Raw genomic sequence first — 15,050 nt, forward strand, 5'->3', positions numbered from 1 at the left:
TTACTTTATTGTGTGGCTATTGTGCTAAAGTTATCTCAATCATTATTATTGCTTATTATGTTTTTCATGTATCAATACATAAATTATTAATGTAAAAAAAGTGTTAAAAAAATATAATATTATAAAAACTTTAAATTAAATCTGAGTCAACCAACAATTAAACATAATTAAATTCAAAGATGACTGTATTAATAAGTAACAAAAGATTATTAATAAAATTAAATGTAATTTACAAAACAAAATACATACAGCTCTTCAAATCTTCTATTTTATATTATGGAATACATAGTTTTCAATAATAATATTGTGTGTGTATATTAAATAATATTAAATTAATAAAATACTCTTTTCTCATATGCAATTTAAAATATCATATAAATTTTGGGAATCTAAATTTTTTTCCAAAATTTTAAATTTCTAAATACCTTTACTCTAAATTCATCATTTGAAGCTTAATTTCTTGAGTAAATGTAATCACAATTCCATTTAATTTGATTATTCCTCTTAATTTTAATCTTCTATTGAATTTTAACCTTATTAAATTATAGGAGTTTAAAATATATTACATATACTTTTAAAATATTTTAATTTAAAATTAGTAAAAGTTATCAATTATAAAATCAAGAAAAAATCTTAAATGACACTATTTATCCCATAGTTTCTAGATGAAAATATATGATTTGGTTCGAATTTATTTAATTCAATTATTGAAATCTTTTGACACAGATGAGTTTATCTTCTGCTTGCAAAAATTATAATCTAACTCTAACTAGCTCACACAATCCTTATGATTTTAGAACATGGGAGCATACATCACAAACTTCCAGTCGAAAGCTTCAAACCCCCAGTGGATCATTGAAACCTTTAATTCGCTGAGAGATAAAATAACTGGTATGTATACGTGATCATCCTTGCATGATATTTGAAAGCAAGACTTAACAATCATCGTCGCTGCTGCTGTATGAGTATCTGTTGGAATTTTCCGACCGTGAGTAATTGCTGGATGGTTTTAGTGATGAGGCTGTGGATGCTAACCACCAGGGAACTGGCACATCAACCTCCCCCACTGGCAGTAAAACGCCTGACTTGGTGTTGGGAACACTCCGTCTGTTAAGATCCCAGGCACTCTCCCCTTGTCCTCGCAGTTCCAGGAACAGCACCATGGTCGCGTGAGAAGAAGCTACTTCTCTGCAGTACTCGACGCTCAATTCGGGAGTTTTTCCGACCCAAAACTTCTGGGTGGAGCCGCAGAGCGTCGCGTCCAGTCCGTTTTTCTCGATGGATTGTAAGTTTCTGGATGGAGTTCCGTGAAAGACGTATTCGAGAGACTTTAGCTCCGAAGTATCGGCCTGCCTGAGAGCACAGAACATCTCCACTGTGACATGGTTGTTAAGAAGAATTGCTTGTATGGCTAGATTTGTATAGAGCCTTACTGATAAGTTCTTTGTTGGTCGTGGCAGCCTCTTTAATGAGTGCTCGGACGAACTTGCAGTAGATTTCCGGCTTGTTGGCAAGGAACTTGTTGGATCGAACGTTTTTGATCTTGGGGTGCTTGTCCATGATCACCTTCTTGAGGAAACTCTCCTTGTTCATGAGCTGGAGGAGCTCCTCGACTGCATGCCCGATCGCTTGGTCCTTGGAAGTCTGGAAAGAAAAAAGAAGATCAGGAAGTAAGAGAATTCGAAGTATACAATCGCATCGCTTCCAATTATCTTGATCTTCCGGCGATAGCCACTTCGCAGATTGACTTGCTCCATGTGATCCAGATCAATCTCGTATCTCCTTCCACTGGGATACTTTTTCGAAGTGATTCTTCCAAGGGAAATTCTTGATGCATACTTGGAGGCCTGGGATTCAGCAAAGCCATGCAAATTACTCAATACTTTCTCGCAGTCCTATCGCTTCATGCGAGCACCAGAATGACATGCTCGATGCTTGGGCGGTATCTCACCCAGCAGTCATCCTCCCTCCAGTAAATTCCAGCCATGGTTGGATCCGCGCACTCCTTGGTGATGCACATTCTTTTGCTACAGGTCTAAAATAGCGATCACACACATTATATTAGAGGAAGAGGAAGTAACTAAATTTATAACAATTATAAACCATTGAGTTAAAAAATATTGTTTACATAAATTACAGAAACTTTGGTTTAGTTAATGTTAAAACAGAAGTTTGCATGTAAGGCCTTGCTAATAACGCCAAGGTCGTAGGTTCGCAACCTGTATGAGCCACATTTCTGACCTACACTTTCTTCGTTCATTTCAAAACCTTATTACAGAAAATTTGGTTTAGTTAATGTTAAACAGAAGTCTGCGTGTAAGGCCTGTTAGCTCAGCTGGTCAGAGCGTGGTGCTAATAACGCCAAGGTCGCAGGTTCGAAACCTGCATGGGCCACATGTTTTGACTTTGTTTTAACGTTAAAGGTTCAAGGTTTTAAGCACAATATTCTAAATGAACGCCAAGGTCGCAGGTTCGAAACCCGCATGAGCCACATTTTTAAAATTGTTTACGATTAAACATGTTTAATTAACGGTTTCGAGCTAGGTCGCAGGTTCAAAACCTGCATGCGCCATATTTTCTTTGGCTTGTATTTTTCTACTTTTCTTTTTTGTTCTTCAGTGTTCTTCCTCGTCGATAGAAGACAGGACCACGCCACTCAACTAACAAACGCGAAGAGTCAAGGCCCCGTGAGTGACACTGCCTGGTAAAATTCGAAGGGAAAAAAATAAACCTTTGTTGTCTTTCCAGTGTGCTCTCTCGCTGCTCCAGATTCGCAATGGGCGCTGCTGCCACGGAAGTGTATACGCACCGATCTAGCAATTGACATAACGCTCCGGAACGTGCCACAGCAGGTAGCGAAAGCCTCCACAACGTTGACAGAAGAACCACCACCTAAGATGAAAGGAAAAGTTAGACATAAAAAGTTTGCTGCGGGAAGAATCACGCCTCACCTTAGGAGGAACTAGATGTAAAATCCGCTGGAGTTACTGGGACCAGGACTGTCACTCTAGTCAAGAGGCCCTGTATGCACATAAATTGAACTTCATAGCCGGAAGTGCCGTGCACGACGGAGGGCGCATAAAGTTTGATCGTCCCCATTGTCTCCATAGTTTGTCTCGTCTCTGGTAGCAGCAGCAGGGAGGAGGCAATGCAGATCCACACCCGCATTCTCGTCGTAGCAATTGGCTTGCTCGTTGCAGCCGGTGTTTCAAGCGCCGCCGACTCTACTACTTCCACAACTCGTGTCTACAACTTCACTGTAAGGGAGCTTGTTCTTTAGCGAAAGGGAATACCTCTTTGCTTGCCTGCTTTTGTTTGTTGCTCCAGCAGTAGTGACACTGTCTTGCTGCTGCTGCTGCTGCTCAGATCCGGTCGACAAACGTGAGGCGACTTTGCAACTCGAAGTCTCTTGTCGCTGTGAACGGAAGGTACCCCGGTCCGGTCATCTTTGCAAACCAAGGTGACCGTCTTCTCATCAATGTTACCAACAATGGACCGTATAACATCACGATGCACTGGTGAGCTTCTTCCCCGCGTAGAGATCCTTTTCTCTCGTCGTGAACTTAAGTCGCTGGATTTCTCACAGGCACGGGATCCGGCAGCTCTTCTCCTGCTGGGCCGATGGACCTGCCTATGTCACCCAGTGCCCGATCCAACCTGGGGGATCATACCTCTACAACTACACCATTGTCAGGCAGAGCGGAACTCTCTTCTATCATGCTCACGAGACTTGGCTGCGAGCGACTGTCCACGGAGCCATGGTCGTCTTTCCAACTTCTGGAGAGCCTTATCCCTTTGTCTTCCCCAAGGAAGAGCACATCATAATTCTGGGTACAACGAAGAAGCAGCATTGTTCCTGGAACTGACTGACTTTCCGATTTCTTTCTCGCAGGCGAATGGTGGAATGCTAATGTCGAGGACGTCGAGAACCAAGCGCTGCTAACCGGCGGAGGCCCTGCTCTTTCGGATGCTTACACCATCAATGGATTGCCCGGCCCTCTCTACAACTGTTCCGCTAATGGTGAGTTCCACTTGCTGCTGCTCCCCTTAAACGCCAGAACTCGTACTCTAGCTTTCTTTTCCAGCCACTTTAAAGCTCTTCTCTTCCTTTCCGCTGAGATTCTCTGCGTGCTGCTATTGCTGCTGCTACAGACGTGTACAAGCTCCGGGTCCAACCAAACAAAGTCTACCTTCTTCGGATCATCAACGCAGCACTCAATATCGAGCTCTTCTTCTCGGTCGCTAACCATAACATCACGGTGGTGGAGACGGATGGAGACTACACCAAGCCTTATAGTACCACTTCCATCATGATAACTCCTGGCCAGACGACGAACGTTCTTCTCACCACTGATCAGCCTGTTGGACGCTACTACATGGGTGCCAGTCCCTACATGTCGGCGATGAACGTTCCTTTTCGCATGACTCCCACACTGGCAATCCTCGAGTACGCTGGCTCCAATGCTTCCTCTACACCGGTGATGCCAAACTTCCCACAAAGTAACGACACTGCGTTCGTGACAACGTTTTCCACCAGCCTGCGAAGCCTTGCCAACGCTCAGCACCCGGAGCCCGTTCCACAGACGATAACTTCCAACTTCTTCCTCACGGTCGGACTCGGGGCGAAACCGTGCGACGCCAACTTTGGCTGCCAGGGACCGAATGGAAGCAAGTTCACGGCTTCCGTGAGTAACATATCGTTTGTTCTTCCATCTGTCTCCGTGCTCCAGGCCTATTTCTTCAACATTTCCAACGTCTTCTCCCCGGACTTCCCAGCCCAGCCTCTGAACGTGTTCGACTACACCGGAAATCCTCCAAGTAATATCACCCCGCTCCGAGGAACCAGAGCTGCTGTCATCCCTTTCAATGCCAGCGTCCAGATGGTGCTCCAGGACACCAGTATACTCGGGGTTGAGAACCACCCGATCCATCTCCATGGATTTAGCTTCTACATTGTTGGCCAAGGATTTGGAAACTTCAATAACTCCGCAGCGGCAGCTTTCAATCTCGTGGACCCTCCTCGAAGAAACACAGTTGCTGTACCCGTTGGTGGCTGGGCTGCTATAAGATTCTGGGCCGATAATCCAGGTAGCCTGTTCAATCCTGCTAAATTCATCCTGTCGTTTCTGCTTTTGCAGGAGTCTGGTATATGCATTGCCATCTGGAAATCCACACGTCATGGGGACTAGCAACCACTTTCATCGTCCAGAATGGACCCGGTAACCAGACGCTTCCACCACCTCCTCCCGATCTACCACAATGTTAGACAAGAAAAATTCGTTTGTGTTTACCTTAATTGTTTTAGAGCTCGTGCATAAGCTGAAGTCCCATTGAAAATGTCGGATACTGCTCGGAGGACCTACCTGTCATAAAAGAGCCAGAGCTTCCAGCCGATCCAGCCGATCTACCAAGATTTTAGACAAGAAAAATTGGTTTGTGTTTACCTGATTGTTTTAAAGCTCGTGTCCTGAAGCACTATTGAGTGTGTCGGATACTGCTCGGAGGACCAACCTGTAATAAAAGAGTCAGAGCCACATAGACAAAGACATCAACATCTCCATTGGTATCAAATCGGCTTCCAGCTATGAAACGTACCTCCCCGAAAAACTTAGAAAAAGCGTGTCGGACGAGTTGGTAAGAGATTGTCTGAAAAGCGGAACAAACATCAATTTTTAAAAGGATGTTTGTCTGTGGAAGGTCATCTATATTTCTGGAAACACAAAATAACATGAGCGAATCATTGTTGAGCGGCTGAATGATCTCTACGTAGTCGACGCGTGACTCCTCGCTGTGAAAGGGACACTTATTAAGACAGAATGATTTGTTAAAAACTCACCAAAGCTAGTTGTCATGGTGACCATATCTGCAGGAGCCTCTTTGAGAGTATGCCCTTGCATATAAACATCCTGAAAGTAGAACACCGAAAACAAAACTCATGTTAAGATTGTAGACGACTGAGACTTACAGCAGCGAAGTGATTTATTTCGCGATGGTGTATTTCATCTGCCCGAATGACCATGACAACGTCCCGTAGTGTCGCATCCATTGGCAACCTCCAGTAGTCGATAGCAAGGTCCGGCGCAGGAGCGTTTGGGACCTTTCCGTCGTCTATGTCATTGATGAGTTGTGTATACGACTGGATTGTCTCCTCTCTGATGTACCCCGCCATCCGATGAGCAAACCGAGGAGAAACGACGTAAAGCAGGAAGTACGCGTTCATAAACATCCCTTGAGCAGTAAAAACCAGGGCCCGTTCCTGCCACGATGGTTTGGACAGCTCCATGAACGTCATCAGGTGCATTCGTTCGTTTTCTGCTTCTTCCATAAGAGCCTTGATCCACCCTCCACTGTGCTCTACTCGCCTCAGAGACTTACAATGCAAAACCATCCCGCCAACCATTCCGGGAACACCAGAGATGGTTTCTAGCATTGCGGCTCGACATATGTAACGTTGCTGCAATAACGAGAGAGAGCAAAAGCGAGCGTGAGAAACGTAAAGAAGAAAAACGAGAAAGCCAAAACTCACGTTACTGCTTTAGATGTCAAACTTATATGAAACTTTAGAAATGGTTGTGCAGCATCACCCGAAAGAGCAAGTCGGTGGGAAATCTTAGAGCCATCACGGCCAGCCTCGCAAACTGGTCGGAGAAATTCTCTGGGTTCCTGTGCTTGTTTACGTCGATACTCCCCTCAGCTTCAATTATCCGGTTCTCCGATGGCTGAAAAGCTCTCCAAGTTAGAACCATCAATGATCGGACTCAAAAAACATGCGAACTTACCCGGAAGGAATTCCAAATGTTCGACCCAACATCGTTCGGCTTGCCGAAACGCACGCCCCAGTAACCGGGAGAAATCCCAGCATCACAAACTTGCTCTGCCGGAGAAGATGTTTCCAGTGCAGGAGGAACCACATTGTCCTCCACCGGAGGAGGAGCTTCCATTTTATCTTCCAGAGGTTCTTGCACCATAGCAGCGGCAGAGCTGCTGTTCTTGATGTGTGTGGAAGTCAGCAAGTTCTTCATTGCAGCGGCGTGCTGCTGCTTCATCGACGACGAGAGCCCGATCAAAAAGTACTGCTTCTCCTTGGACGGCGGCGACATACACCCCTGCTTGATCGGCTTGGAAACGCAGTGCCCCAGCTCGAATGCGTTGCGGATCAAAGGCGTGTTGCTCACTGGCTGCCTGGCTAGCTGCCGCAGAGAGTTGAGAAATCTGCCCCCTCTCATCTTGAGGCGCTCGGCGAAGATCAGTACTCCCAGACGATCTGGCAAGAATCACTCACCAGCAGCCTAGCAGCATCGCCAGCGCCATCGCGGCCTCGCTCGCCATAGCCTGCCCTATTTTCTGTTTAGCTCACCGTTACGCGGGAAAAGCACACGCGGCACAAAAAGATTGGTATATGTGGCAGCTATTTAATTCTTAAAATTTAAGAGAATATTCGTTAGGGTTTATTGGCATGGAGGTGGGGTTGGCCGCGCCAGGGGCAGCGGATCCACTGGCGCGAGCGAAAGAGAATCTCTGATTGATCGGGGCGCGAGTGTGTAGAGGATGAAGTTTGGATGAAATGCAGAGGATTTTGGAGGATCGAGGCCTCAAGCTGCGATTTCCAAAGCCCAGCAAAGAGAAATGCCAGTGGCTGGAGGAAGTATTAGAGGCAGCACGGATTCTAGAGCTCAACGAGGTAAGAGTTCGTCATTGCTCTATCGAAGACTTGCTGTTTTCTTTTGTTTTTCTTCTTTGCTCTCAGACAGAATGTTATTTTCTGGAAGGCGATGAAAGAGGCATGATCAGTGCTCGAAACGAAATGGCGTCGTTCGATCTTTGCTGGTTTCCAGCACTTATTCCGAGCTCGAGAAAATTGTTTTGAAAAGGCTGGATGAATTTGGCACTGATGAAAGCAATGTAGGCAACATTGACATAGCTGGTGAGTCTTGGTAGTTCTTTCTGTGACGATCTTAAAAGCTTTGTGACAAAACAGATTTTGAAGGATATGGTAGAGGAGGGGCTGCAGCGTGCGATTTAAAAGCTGGAGATCTCGTCCTTGAGATTCCCAGCGAGATAATTATCTCTGAAACTGTCACGCTGGAGTCTGGTGAGTCGGATTTCTGTTCGATTCTCTCCGTGAAAAGTACTGGCGAGCAGTAGATAGTTGTTGAAGTTTTCTGGGAGGGGATTGTTCGTTTTCACGGGATTCCTCAGGACATTGTTTGGTCTATTTTCTCCACTGATCGTTCAAGATTCTGATCTACAAGAGCATCTTCACGCCATACAGGAACTCCATACTCTTGTTTGCAAGCATCTCCATGCTGCCCAGGATTCCATGAAGTTTTTTGCGGACCATACGGTTTCGGTTCCAGTAAACCCTAACGAATATTCACAGACCTCTACGAGGACAGATGTTGAGACTGGTGTACGGCAACTTCGTGGTCGCCAACTCCACTCTGGGCGTAGCCGCCCATCATCGCGTTCCAGGAAACAAGTTTTCGCTCTGGCATGGCATCCAACAGCGCCCTGGCGCGATCCAGATCCCCGCCCTGCGCGATCGCCACGGCAATCGTGGTGAAGGAGATCACGTCGGGCTGCGGCATTCGATCGAAGACCTCTACGCGGTGTAGGCCTGGATCATCGCGTTCCAGGAGACGCAGTTCTTCTCTGGGATGCGATCCAAGAGATTCTTGGCCGAGGAGAGATCGCCGCTCTCGGCCAGGGCAATGGCCATGGCGTTCCAGGAAATCAAGCTCCACGTCGGCATTCGCCAAAATACCGCCACTACCGCCCCGTGGCATAGCCAGAGATCATCGACGTCCAGGAGCTACAATTCCGCCCAGGCGTCATGGCCGTGAAAAGCGACGCTGCGGTATCCACATCCCCTTCCTGACAGCTCGCCAGGATCATCGCGTTCCAAGCCACAGCGCTCTTCTCCGGCATCGCCTGGATCCCTCCTCGATCTTGCCCCGCGCGACGTGACCCGTGACGATCATCGTCCAGGAGATGAGATCCGTGAGCGGCATTCTGTCAAAGACATCTCTGGCCCGCCGCAAATTCCCTCTTTCGGCGTACGCTTGTTCCAGGACACGAGGCTCTTCCTGGGCATGGAATCAAAGAGAGTTCTGGCCACAACAAGATGCCCTGACCGGGCATATGCTGCAAACATGAGATTCCACGACACTGTATCGCGGCTGGGCATCTTCCGAAAGAGGTCCCGGGCATCTTTCAGCCCCTCGTGGCCCAGGGTGATGTTCCAAGAAAAGAGATTCTTGTGCCAGCGCCGCCAAGGGCGCCATACATCTGGACGAAGGTCTTGCGGATCCAGCCATTGCTGAAGACGTGGGCGTGGATGAGCGAGACCTCGCCAATGTGGCGGCATCCACGGAGGAGGGATGCGGGATTGGGCATATTCCTGGCATCTCTATGGCTTGCTCTTCTGGAAGCTCAAAACTCGAGGGAAGTATACTGTTGTTTGCCGACGAAGACCCTTGCCATGGCGAGTCAGTCCCGATCATGCTGCTGCTGGCACTGCTGCTGGGGTCTTTGCTCGATCGGCTCTCTCGGTCCTTGCTTAGCAACTCTCGCATCCGGGGATGACGCCGAAGTATCCCGGGAGCAAGGAGCTCACCCTCACCTCCTCGCTGCCAGTGAGCATCGCCACAACTTTGGACATTGCTGGACGCTGTGATGCTGTCGCTTGGGTGCTTATAACTTGTTCGTCATCGGCATTGTCGGCTCTTTGTCCAGGAGTTGAGCCTATGGCCTTGGTACAGCTCCCATACCTGATCATTGACGCGAGTTAAAGAGCAAACATTTCGTAAATTTTTATACGTACGTGATCGAGAAGATGGGTCATGTCTTCACTCGTGGTGTCCAGATTGGTTCTTCCGCTCACGATTTCTAGTACCAGAACTCCAAAGCTGTCAGGTATCCCCTGAAAGAAGAAAGAAAAATCAGAGATGATCAGATCAAGCAATTACAAGAACTTTGAGCTCTCACATTGTTCCTGCCACCCTCGTACTGATGATCTTCGAAGAGCCTTGCCAAACCAAAGTCCGCTATCTTTGCCACCAGAGCTTGATCCAAAAGTACATTGGTAGCTTTGATGTCTCGATGTCTGATACGCGGTGATGACTCTTCGTGCAAATAAGCGAGCCCTTTTGCGACTCCAATGCATCTATTGAAGCGAATTGGCCAACTGAGGTGTAGCTTTCGCCCCACGGGACCTAAACTATGAGTTCTCAGAGCAGTATTAGATCAACTTACTCAAGAGCGCATGATGCAGATTGTTGTTTTCCATAAACTCAAAAACAAGAACCCAATTGTTTCCTTCGGTGCAGCATCCATAAAGCTTGACTAGATTGCGATTGCACCGTGGAGATAAGTGTGGCCTCGTTCACAACATCTCCAGTGTTGTCGTTCACCCTATTAAGCTGCTTGATCGCTACCACCGTAACATCAGATAATACTCCCTGAAAGTCCAAACGCTTTATACCAGAAAGAAAACTTTACCTTGTAGACCTTGCCAAATGCTCCTTTCCCAAACAATCTCGCGGGGTCAAATCCTCCCGTAGCGTTTTTTATTTCATTGTAAGAAAACATATGCAGCTTTCCGTCTAGAAGTTTGAGCCTGCATGGCACAGAACATTAGTAAAAGTAATTCGCAAAAGAATTAAGTGACCTTCATCGTCCTTCTCTGTGTCGTTTCCTCCACAACAGATAACCGGAAACCACAAAGAGCACCACGAGTGGCACCGAGACTCCAACACCTATTTTTACACCTTTGGAACTGTTTTCACTCTGACTTGTGCCACCAGTTTCAAATTCTGAAACGCAATGTTAGAACGAAGACAAACTTTCGTAGTGGCAGCAGTATCTAACACTTACCAGGTAGAACTTGGATTGCGGATATCAGAGGACGGTTATCTTGAAAGGATTCCGCAAAACCAGAGCTGCTAGATACCCATCCTCCTGTGGAATAGTAGTCCCCATCCAAAGAACTTGGCATGTCTATGTTAAAATCTGTCCCATCCAAAGTGATCTGAGGTCCACCACAGTTGATAACACCTGAGTAGGAAATATGTCGATATCAAGTGAAGACTTTATGCAGCAAATATCACTCAACTATTTCCTTGGTTCACACTGCCGCAGTTTGATATATCATGTAAACACGTAGCAGTATTCGCATTTTGTCTGCAATGAAAACATGGTGTTGAACACGAAGAGAACCATACCCTTGAGTTCTATTAACTGAGAACGGATTGCCAATAATGGTAGCATTCCTATGCAAGTTCAGAGAAATTAGCATGTCACATAGAGAAAAAATGCATATTCGCTCAGGTCCAGTCAGCCTTTTGAACGATACATCTCTGTATATATGCAAAGATGTACTTGGTTAGAAGAGGAAAACGATTTTGAAGTCTACGTACAAGTCGACGATTCTCGAGAGCTGGTTTGGGAGGCCTCCAGTAAGATTAGGAAACTGAAAATGCTCGGACTTCCTTTAGACGCAAATTAAGAGATGAAGAACTTACAGTCTGCTAAGACGATCAAAAGATGATATGTACGCTGGAATTGTCCCAGTCAGATTGTTGAAACTCAAATGCCTGCAATAACAACGTTAAATACATCTTCTAAATTGTAGACCTTCCTGCAAGCTTACAAGTGTGTGAGCTGGGTAAGATTGCCCAGGTCAGGTATAAAACCAGATAGCTGACAGTTCCTTAAGGTCCTGGTAAAACAGCCAAAGTAAATGCTAACTGCTAAAAGAAACGGCTGGCGACTCGCAGCTTTGTTAGAGATTGTAGCTAGGCGGTATTGAGCCTCCGGCTGATACTTCTCCCGTTCTCTATGTAACAAGTAGTTATTTAGAAAATCAGGAAGTTTTTCGCAGACTTACAATTCTCTCAGGTTTGTAAGATTGGCAAGAGATGCAGCAAGCAGACCAGAAAGTTTATTCCCATACATGGCTCTGTCAAAGGAGGCCGCATTCACATAAATTTATAGAATGAATTTATTGCACTTACAAAATTTCAAAACTAGACATATTGGCAAGGAAGTCTAGTATCGAGCCATTGAAGTTGCTGTCAAACATATTTCTGGTGCCAAGCAAATGAGTATAAATCACACCGACTTAAGAAGCTTACAGTGTCTGGAGCCCTCGCAAACTGCTTAAGGCTGGTGGGAGCTCCCCGCCTAGACCAGTAGAGTCCAAACACCTTCAGTTCTAATCAACTTGGTGGCCAACATGAAAATGAATGCTTACTTCTCCACGAATGACTTGACTAGTGCCACACGCTCGTCTCGCGAGAGCCTCTTCTTCGTCAGCTCGGGCGGCTCCGCCACTGCTGCGGTTCTTGCAAATGATTTCTCAGTGCGCTTTCTCCATGTTACCTGCATAACTGCAAGTTTCACCATAGCTCAAAACCAAAAAAGAAGAAGAAAGTTTCTAAGACAAATGTAAAAGACATATCTAAATCGTCACCGGAAGGCATAAGAACCACATTCTGGTCTCGCCCAACATCAAGAACTAACAGCTCGGTCAGTGAAGACAGGTTACCAATTTCCTGCGGAAGAGATCCTGAAAAATTGTTGACAGCAAGACTCCTGAAAAAGAAGCAAAGCTTTTTATTGGAATCCAACATGCTATATCTTATATTTGACTTACAGTGTCAACAGTCGAGTAAGATTTCCCATGGTTCCTGGAATAGGCCCAGAAAATCTATTCGATGCGACAGTTCTACATAGCAAAGGTCAAAAACAGAATAAGGAAACATAGAAACTGCTGCAAAAACTTACAAATGTTCCATGTTGGCAGAGTAGACCAATCTCATCTGGGATTGCACCAGTTATCAAGTTGGTTTGGAAATTCCTGTTACAAAGAAGCGTTAGCAAAGCCCGAATCAGAAAAACTGCTTACTTGAACTTTTTCTTGAGCTTGGGAACTCATCCTGATCGACGAGAGACATCCCTGTTCTTCGCTAGGGCCACTTACCCATTGGATAAATCATATAAATTAGCGATAATACATATATTTTTTCTTTCCACTCCCGTCTGCATCTATCCGCCCGACGACTGTGGTCTTTCTCCGCTTTTGACCGGCACTGATGATAAAGCTGACCAAGGATCATCGCCCATCCACCTGCGACGTTCCAATGGATCCCCAAGAGCGTGCTTGAAAGCTTGCAAGGCATCCGTTGGAAAAATAAGACTAAGGATGATCCAAGAGGAGAAGACACTATAGCAATACTTACAATCTCCACTGTGCAAAGATGAAGAGCATGCCCATATTCCATAAAGCCAGAGCTAATAGTACCACTAAGCTCCACAAATTCATAGAAACCTCCATATGATCATTGTTGCTGCCCCTTGAGAGCAAAAAAAAGGAGCGCTTTCAATCTAGCTGCTGCTGCTGCTTGGGTCGACCAGCATTTCCATTCCAGAGAAGAACCTAAAACCCCCTCCCAAAGTCTGGCAATCTAGAGGAGCAAAGCAAAAGGAGAGATACTTTCTGTTCTGTGAAAGAGCCTTTGGTCCAAGTTAAAGTGACTGGAAGTAATGTTGTGTGGCAGCACCAGAGAGAGAGAGTGGGACGGGAGTGGAAAGAGAGAAATGCCATGTAATCGTGCCACATCATTGCCAGTTAGGTGGAGAGAGACTGAAACGGGATGGTGTTTAACGGGAGGCCGCTTCAAACCCTTGGGCTAGGGGGACTCCCCCATTGTTGCGCGAATAGCTCGCGAATAAATATATGGCCTCTTGTTTTAGTTTATATGCATTTTATTCATGAAAACACAAGGATAATGACCCTTGATTTATTTCCTGTCAAAAGGAAAATCAAAAGACACATACCAGGCCTTTAACTCAATAAGCACTTTCTCCATTCATGTGTATTTTTTATGCCGTCGTACTGCAGCAACGAAATAAAAAACTGATAAAGAAACAAACAAATGAAACAGACAAACTTGCACAATCTGACATGCGTATGCTTGCCTTCCTTTGAGAACGGCATATTCATCTCAAACACCACTCCCCATTCTCCTGAGTCATCTCTTTTGCTTTGTTTTTGTGAAGATATTCATCACCGAGCCAAGGTATTGGGCCTGAAATGAGTAACTTTGTCTTTGCTTGAAATTGATTTTTCACCCGAATAGTAACATTGGTAAAGAAGGAAAAATCTTAGGTGACCTGAAGAAAATAAAAAATAAAAATAAAAATGCCACAACTTACAAAATCAAGTTTTCCAACATGATATGCATGTCAAAATTGATCAGACTAAAAAATGCCTTCAGAAAAGCATTATTGTTTACTCCACCTCTTTCAATGAAGCTCTTTATGATGTTTGCTCTCGTTTGCTTATCAATTGCAGAAATAATCAATTTAAAACTTTGAAACACAAAAAAAATAAAAAATATACTCAAATCAAGCTCACTTAAGATGTGATGCAATTTAGTATATCTTTTTGACTTTAGATGAGGTAATGCAAATGGTTCAACTCTAAGTTGATCAATGCTTATTTGAAAATAAAAAAAAAAAAAAAAGAAAAAGAATCAAAATGAGAACATTGGCTTACTTAACTTTTAAATAAACCTGTCTCAACCAACTTGAGAAAGGGTTCGAACTTGCGCTTCCTCTCAGCATTCTATTAGGCAATATTAAATTTGAGCAAATTGAGATATATATTGTATAATTATATAGTCTTTGAGAGAGATTATTTTTGTTACTCTTCAGGTTTTTATATAGGCTTAAAAGTAATACAGTATTTTTTTCCTCAGTGGTATTTTTTAATATAAAAACATGTGAGTACTAACAAAATGTAGATTTTTATATAAAAATTAACCAATTGCTATAGGAGATTTTAAGCTTTTTGTCCATGCAATTGATCATAGTCTCAATACAATAGATTAAATATTGAGAATCAGTAAAAGGTTTTAAGCTAAAAAAAAAATATAAAAAACAAAAGAAAAAACAACAAAAAAACATATACCTTTCTAGCCTATCCAACTTTTTTTATCATCTTGTCCTATTAAGATGAAAAATTTTCAATTCCCAACAACACTAAC

At 44.7% G+C, this 15,050-nt stretch overlaps 3 protein-coding genes, 2 long non-coding RNA genes and 1 other non-coding gene across 6 annotated transcripts; 3 read left to right on the top strand and 3 right to left on the bottom strand.

The window, feature by feature from the left end:
- Positions 1–2,320: 2,320 nt before the first annotated feature.
- TRNAI-AAU lies at positions 2,321–2,394 on the top strand. Its single transcript has one exon. It is a non-coding gene; the product is annotated as a tRNA-Ile (tRNA).
- Positions 2,395–2,505: 111 nt separating this feature from the next.
- LOC112350079 lies at positions 2,506–3,359 on the bottom strand. The gene is made up of 2 exons (XR_002993629.1): positions 2,952–3,359; positions 2,506–2,892 (listed from the first exon to the last, which is right to left on the bottom strand). It is a non-coding gene; the product is annotated as an uncharacterized LOC112350079 (long non-coding RNA).
- Positions 3,070–5,478, top strand: LOC9655913 (laccase-4). The gene is made up of 6 exons (XM_002980557.2): positions 3,070–3,259; positions 3,367–3,518; positions 3,587–3,831; positions 3,893–4,021; positions 4,153–5,088; positions 5,139–5,478. Exons 1-6 carry the CDS (start codon positions 3,149–3,151, stop codon positions 5,264–5,266), a joined length of 1,701 nt encoding a protein of 566 aa, XP_002980603.1. The 5' UTR covers positions 3,070–3,148; the 3' UTR covers positions 5,267–5,478.
- A 172-nt stretch (positions 5,479–5,650) lies between these two features.
- Positions 5,651–7,226, bottom strand: LOC9655914 (ubiquinol oxidase 1c, mitochondrial). The gene is made up of 5 exons (XM_024685525.1): positions 6,780–7,226; positions 6,532–6,684; positions 5,966–6,454; positions 5,837–5,906; positions 5,651–5,788 (listed from the first exon to the last, which is right to left on the bottom strand). Exons 1-5 carry the CDS (start codon positions 7,224–7,226, stop codon positions 5,763–5,765), a joined length of 1,185 nt encoding a protein of 394 aa, XP_024541293.1. The 3' UTR covers positions 5,651–5,762.
- A 275-nt stretch (positions 7,227–7,501) lies between these two features.
- LOC112350080 lies at positions 7,502–8,267 on the top strand. Its single transcript, XR_002993630.1, has 2 exons — positions 7,502–7,924; positions 7,979–8,267. It is a non-coding gene; the product is annotated as an uncharacterized LOC112350080 (long non-coding RNA).
- Positions 8,268–10,864: 2,597 nt separating this feature from the next.
- LOC9656580 (receptor kinase-like protein Xa21) lies at positions 10,865–13,393 on the bottom strand. The gene is made up of 13 exons (XM_024685526.1): positions 13,242–13,393; positions 12,908–13,169; positions 12,787–12,859; positions 12,656–12,727; positions 12,473–12,594; positions 12,254–12,389; positions 12,135–12,206; positions 12,015–12,086; positions 11,888–11,959; positions 11,651–11,836; positions 11,523–11,594; positions 11,132–11,270; positions 10,865–11,029 (listed from the first exon to the last, which is right to left on the bottom strand). Exons 3-13 carry the CDS (start codon positions 12,819–12,821, stop codon positions 10,865–10,867), a joined length of 1,143 nt encoding a protein of 380 aa, XP_024541294.1. The 5' UTR covers positions 12,822–12,859; positions 12,908–13,169; positions 13,242–13,393.
- Positions 13,394–15,050: the final 1,657 nt, after the last annotated feature.

This window comes from Selaginella moellendorffii, unplaced genomic scaffold (genome assembly GCF_000143415.4).
Source record: "Selaginella moellendorffii unplaced genomic scaffold, v1.0 SELMOscaffold_45, whole genome shotgun sequence".
NCBI classification, from domain to species: domain Eukaryota; kingdom Viridiplantae; phylum Streptophyta; class Lycopodiopsida; order Selaginellales; family Selaginellaceae; genus Selaginella; species Selaginella moellendorffii.